The sequence below is a fragment of the Panthera uncia genome, chromosome A2 (genome assembly GCF_023721935.1).
Source record: "Panthera uncia isolate 11264 chromosome A2, Puncia_PCG_1.0, whole genome shotgun sequence".
Classification (NCBI taxonomy): Eukaryota; Metazoa; Chordata; class Mammalia; order Carnivora; family Felidae; genus Panthera; species Panthera uncia.
In genome coordinates this window covers 144,776,579-144,782,997 of record NC_064816.1, presented here as the reverse complement: position 1 = coordinate 144,782,997, position 6,419 = coordinate 144,776,579, and the positions used below count along the sequence as shown (strand labels likewise).

The 6,419-nt window shown below is 40.8% G+C and overlaps 1 protein-coding gene across 1 annotated transcript in view; it reads right to left on the bottom strand.

Annotated features, from left to right (window-relative positions):
• Window positions 1-1,414: 1,414 nt before the first annotated feature.
• Window positions 1,415-6,419, bottom strand: part of BPGM (bisphosphoglycerate mutase) — a 28,993-nt gene continuing 23,988 nt past the window's right edge. Inside the window, exon 3 of the mRNA XM_049641875.1 lies at window positions 1,415-4,034. Coding sequence (XP_049497832.1) covers window positions 3,853-4,034 — 182 coding nt within the window. The 3' untranslated portion in view covers window positions 1,415-3,852. The remainder of the gene's footprint in view (window positions 4,035-6,419) is intronic.

Here is a 6,419-nt window from a genome sequence, read left to right as displayed (position 1 = left end):
GCTTAAATTCCCTTCACAGTCCAATGTGAAAACCCTCAGGCCACAGCATAACATGGCATCCACCAAAGCCAGACCTGCTGTGAGGCAAGGCACGATTTAATACAACAAGTGCTGTTATAAAAGTCAGCCAAAAACTTGCAAAATCCAATTATGCAAAACAGAAAAACAGGAAACATAATAAGGAACTGCAACCTTGAGGCAATTTTGGTATCTTTCTGAGGGAAAAAGAACATATGAAAGGCTTTCCAATTCCATCCACATTGTTGCAAATGGCAAGATTTCATTCTTTTTGATTACTGAGTAATATTCCTTTATGTATGGACACACACACACACACACACACACACGAACACCCCTTCTTTATCCATTCATCAGTTGATGGAACTAGAGTGTATTATGCTAAGTGAAAGAAGTCAGAACGACAAACATCGTATGATTTTACTCATATGTAGAATTTGAGACACTCAGCAGATGAACATAGGGGAAGGGAAGGAAAAATAAAATGAAGACAGAGGGAGGCAAACCACAAGAGACTCTTAAATACACAGAACAAACTGAGGGTTGCTGGAGGTGAGGTGGGTAGGGGGATGTGCTAAATGGGTGATGGGCATTAAGGAGGGCACTTTTTGGGTTGAGCCCTGGGTTCTACTCCTGAAATCATCACACTGTATGTTAACTAATTAGAATTTAAATAAATACATTAAAAGGAAAAGAAAGGCTTTCCAGGTAATAGGGAAGCTGAACTTTGAAAAGTCACTCTTGCTTATAAAAGCAAGAAAGTGAATGAAAAATGACACCAGGGATGATGAAACCTCTGTGTAGTAAAAGTGCTTCCCCTAACCGATTCGGTCAAAAGCAGGAAGGGGCTAGGGAAATAAAGAACTACAGCGACATGAGAGAAGGAGCAGGGAATTACCTGAGTCTTCTCTCTTTTCTGCGGGCGGCAACATGACCAGGAGGGTTTCTATATTTGGCCACCAAATCGGCCAAGTGCTGCCCACCCGGGACTGGTTTTAACAGGCTCACACGCTGACCACCCCCCCCCACCAAAAAAAATCCCCTCTAAAAGCTACAGGGCCTGGGGACGCTTCCCAGACTGGAAGACAAAGAACCACCACCCTATTGTGCACATGTGGTAACAGCATTTCCATCAAGGTGATCAAGTTCCAAGATGGGAAATAATCTACAAATCGCAGGCAAAAAAATCTGGATGAGCTTGAGAGATAAACAGGTCTCATTTAGAAATCTTTCCTGCACATCTTATCAAAGAAAAATACATGACGTAATGCATTTTCATCCAAGGACGCTTTGTTGTCAGTGCTCAAATTAGCATTAGAGGATGTGAAAACCTCCGTTTTCTGAAGCAGAACTTGTGCTCTCTTAGAAAAAAAGATTCTCGGTGTACTGGGATACAGCACTTGTGGAAAATTTCTAACTTAAAACCTGGGAGAAGCATCCTGCTGTGGCCCTTATCTTACCACACTTGCTGCACCCCGGGGGGCAGTCAGTCATTCCAACCTGGGCAGAGGAGACGGGTCTAGCTGGCTTCAGGGCAAGTCCATCCTGGCAGCAGGCCGGGCTGCCCTCTCTAACAGCCAAATTTCTAGACAGGCTATCTGCCTTTACTTTCAAAGAAAAAAAAAATCCCCCTTTGTTTGGTCCCAGCTTCATAGAGAACAGAAAGTTGCCAAGATCAGGATACAGGTTGGCCTTCAAGATTCCTACATCAAAAATTCTGGATGTGAGCCACGTGAAGAAAACAGCTACATTAGGTGGTCTAAGGACGAAGTGCTGGAATTGTTAAAAATAATTTTACATGTCTTTAAAAAAAATGGGGTGCCCGGCCGGCTCAGTCAGTATGGCATGCGACGCTTGATCTCGGTCGGGATTGTGTTTGAGCGCCACGTTGGGTGTAGAGTTTTAAAAATAGAATCTTTACAAAAAAAATAATTTAACATGAGGTTTTCATAAATGTCTCATTTATTTCAGCCAAGATCTCAAAAATAATACACCAAATTACATCAGAAAGTATCAGCAAAAATTATCCCTATCTTAGGAGATCTGCCAGATTCCCAAGTGACTGGTTGCGAGTGTCGCTTTGTGTGCAGAACCACATCATTCTGCCCGGGGTGCTCCCTGGAAGTGAACGAGGACAAGCGAAGGACAAGGGAAGAATCCAACTCTAGGATCTTCAGCTGCATTAAGATACGGTCACCACTCGGGTTAGGAAATTCAGAAAATCCAGAGATGAAGCTGTTAAAGAATGGTCTGAGGTATAGCCTGGCCATAGGCTTGGAATTCTAGAAAGATCTGATCTCTGAATTCCAAAGAATATTATTTGGTTAAGTAAGTGGACTAAAATGAAGGGCTACAGCAGACACTACTGGTTCGTCAGAAATGTAAAGCATCCACGTGCCATGTCCCGACACATCCCAGATGTGGCCAGCTGGGAGCACACCAGGGTCATCTCTTCTTCCCAGACATCTTTGTTCTAAAAAGTCTCAAAGGAAGGACCAAATGGAGACCAAGCAGTGGCAAGGGTTTTAGAATTAGTTTCTTCCATTGCCATTTACTCTAAAATGGATACAAATAGACTAACCCACAAATAGAAAATCATGAAAAACTGATAAACAGCTACAGATTTTTTTCCATAACTCTGTCACTGAAATATACGTCCCTTGCCTTAAAATAAGGCAAGAGTTTAAAGAAACCGTGACTTATATACCCATGACATCTAAAAATATGATCTGGAAAACAGTATCATTGAGACTGATCAGCAACCATTTCTGTCTGTGGCCTACCCTAGCTGCTGTATGTCACATACTATAATCTTTTGCTCTCTGTTGATGAACAATAAATGTGTATGGCCAGCCCCAATGTACCATATTTTTCCTGCTCATGGGAATAAAATTACATGCATTATATTTTACCTTCCCCCTGACCCTGATGTTCAATTTATAGGGAATTAGGAGTGTCCATGCAATGAAATAGGTGCAACACTTTGAGAGTTACAGAAGATTTGAGCCAAAGACTAGTTCGGAGGCCTTTACCTAATGTTTATCAGTCACATGGAGATGCTTTGAGGAGATTCATTTTAGGTCACAGACCTTTAGTTTTAAGCAATTTTAAGTAACCAATGATTAAAGTTCAACAAAACAAAAGGAGAACATCAACAGCTATGGCTGTCGACACGTTGCTAATCCCAGCAGCCAAAGGGGAATCGTACCAACTGTCAAAGAAAGGATGTCTCTGGTCTAGAGACAAGGCAAAGTGCCTTACTGTTTGTTGTTGGCTTTCTTGGAGGAATCCACCGGTGATTTCTCCCATTAAATGGTCCTCTGGTTTTAACTAGCAAAGCATCCCTTTTCCTAGAGGAGAAGACTAGTAATAAATACTTAAGTAGAGCATATTATCTAATATACCTTACTATCATCCCAGAAAGTCTCAGTAAATATAAAAGTGAACTACCTATTGGAATAAGTAGTGTCTGTCAATAGTGACTCAATAATGATTTATTAAATGGTGAATACCTTAAACTTCACCTCTACTTGTTACTTTCTCATCTTAGACACTCAGGACCTTGATTAAGCCCCACTGGTTACCAATTAGCCCCATGAATGACTAATTCAAACAGGACTAGCAAGAGAGTTCTCATCAGACTTATGACAAAGCACTCAGGCATCCTAAATCTTTCATCTGGGCAATAACATTTACCGAGTTACCTTATAAACTCTATCCCATTGACTAGTTCTGGAAAAATCAGGGGAAAAAAAAGAGAGGGAGATCAGCACCCAAAAAATACTGCATGCCACTTCCTTTGCAGCTATTCCTAGCAAGTAAATGGGAAAGCTTTCATTTTTCAACTCGCTTTTTCACTTTTCCTTGATCCTCTACTTTCTTAATGGCGGCTTGGATAGCCTCTTGGTCGCCCAGGAACTGGTGAGGCCCAACAGCATGCAGGTTCTCATCCAGTTCCAGGAGAATGGGCACTCCAGTGGGAAGAGTGATGTTGATAATGTCTTCGTCGGAGATACCTGTAGATTGGGAGAGGAAGGGACAAAGCATTAAAGACAACACAGGAGGTAATTCTGTTCGGTTGTTTCACTGCACATTTATTGAGTCCCATATTAGTGGCATGTCTGGAACCACTCCAGATACTGTAAGGCATTCTAGCTATAGTTCCTGGAAGTATAAAAACTTCTCAGAAATTAAAAAAAAAAAAAAAAAAAAAAAGCTTAGACAGAGATTCGCATCATATTAAATTTTAGGATAGATACCCTTCAGGGCAACCTGTTGTTCCTTCATGTTTCCTATCTAAATCTTGTACATGAACCATCATAGTAGCATAATAGCCAAAAAGTGGATACATCCTAAATGTCCATTAATTGATGAATGGATAAATTAACTATAGTAATTGCGGTATACCCATACAGTGGAACATTATTTAGCAATAAAAAAAGAAATAAGTGCTTAATACATGCTAAACATTGATGACCCTTGAAAACATTATGCTAATGAAAGAAGCCAGACATAAAGGACGGCATGTTGTAGGATTCCATTTATATAGGAAAATCTAGTGTGAGAAAAATAGATTAGTGATTGCCTAGGGCTAGAGAGAATGAGGAAATTGGGAAGTGACAGTTAAGTATAGGGTTACTTTTGGGACTAATGAAAATGTTCCAAAATTGACTGTGGTGATAGATGGGCAATTCTGTACACATACTAACAGCCACTGAACTGTACATTATGTAAATTATATCTCAAGAAAGCTGTTAAAAAATACTAAACAGATCCAGAGAAGTTAAATTAAATTTCTCAAATCACAAGACTGATAAGGCAATCACATTGCACCTGGTTTTCTTATTCCCAAATCCCAGGATTTCAACTCTGGTCATCTGACTTGTTCACGGCTACTTCCAGCGCAGTATAAGGAGAGAAGAGAATGTTTGCAATCATGTTCTGCCCTTTTGAAGGGCTGGGTACTAACTAAACAGTAGCACGTCGTGTTCCTCCGTCTTCAGGGCTGGTAAGGACATGAACAGATTCATCTGATCCCCTTGAAACAGTTAACAAACAGGGATCATGATGCGCCAGGTTTAGGGGTTGTCGTCTGGGAGTTTAGAAATGAGTTCTAGGTCTTTGGCAAGGGGCTGGAGAGCACATGGGAATCTCCTGTTTGGCCAAGGTCCCAGATCTAACCAGATCTTGACAGGTCCTCTCTTCAACAGCACCACACTCGAGCTCATGTCTATGGCTCAGATAACATCCCACTTTTGTGTGGGACCAAATCAAAGAGCCAACTAAACAAAGGCCACGAGAACTATCATATTTCACATACAAAGGAAGGAGAGCTCAACAAAAATAGAGACATTTCCAATAAACACCAAGTTGACATTCCACTTTAATGACTACTCAAATCATTCACACAGCAGACTAATTACTTACAAATATTTAAAATGCTTAGACTGGTTAATAATCAGTCAATGAGACTTAACAGACTGAAATTTTAAAATAGCAAATTAGGAAAAACCACAGTGAAGCTATTACTCATTACTCGATTTTGGCATAAGCCATTCTTCATCCTGAGAAAGTTAAGCCAGCAGAACTCCTAAGGCTAGAATAATGCATCTGCACCGAATTAAGCCAAACTGAATCAATACTGTATTATGCAATACTGTATTATAAATTCACTAACTGGAACATCATACGAAAGTTAAAATGAGTGAACAAACAGCACATCCCCTGTCTGATAACTGGCTTAGATTTTTGTTATTGTTTTTTTGGCTCCAAGAACGTTTGAAGGGAAATATCAGAGTTCTCACCCTGCAACTGCCCTTCTCCGTCACCGCTCCCTCCACTGCCACCCCTTCTTCAGCCCCCAACCATTGTCTTTAATTCTTGAATCTTCACGTAGGAGCATCTAGGAGTTAACTGTGGTCAATCCACATGGTTGGGCTATTTTGAGTAAGAAATAATGAAAGTTTATGGTAAGTCAAAGGGGGTAACTCAATGCCAGTATGGGTAGAAATTCAAACAACTTCATTTTCTGCATACAGAAATAGCTCTAGAAAGTCAAATCTGCACCTATGAGCCCTCTCCACCAAGTCATTATAGCAGGAACAGGAGCCACAGCCAGTTATTGAGATCACTGTACATTATTTTATTTATTTTTTAAATGTTTATTTATTTTTGAGAGAGAGACAGAATGGGAGCGGAGGAGGGACAGAGAGGGAGACACAGAATCAGAAGCAGCCTCCAGGCCCTGAGCTGTCAGCACAGAGCCCGAGGCAGGGCTCGAACCCACGAACTGTGAGATCATGACCTGAAGCTGAAGTCGGACGCTTAACCTACTGAGCCACCCAGGTGCCCCGAGATCACTGTACATTATTAAGTATATTAATACTTATGTTAATATGTAT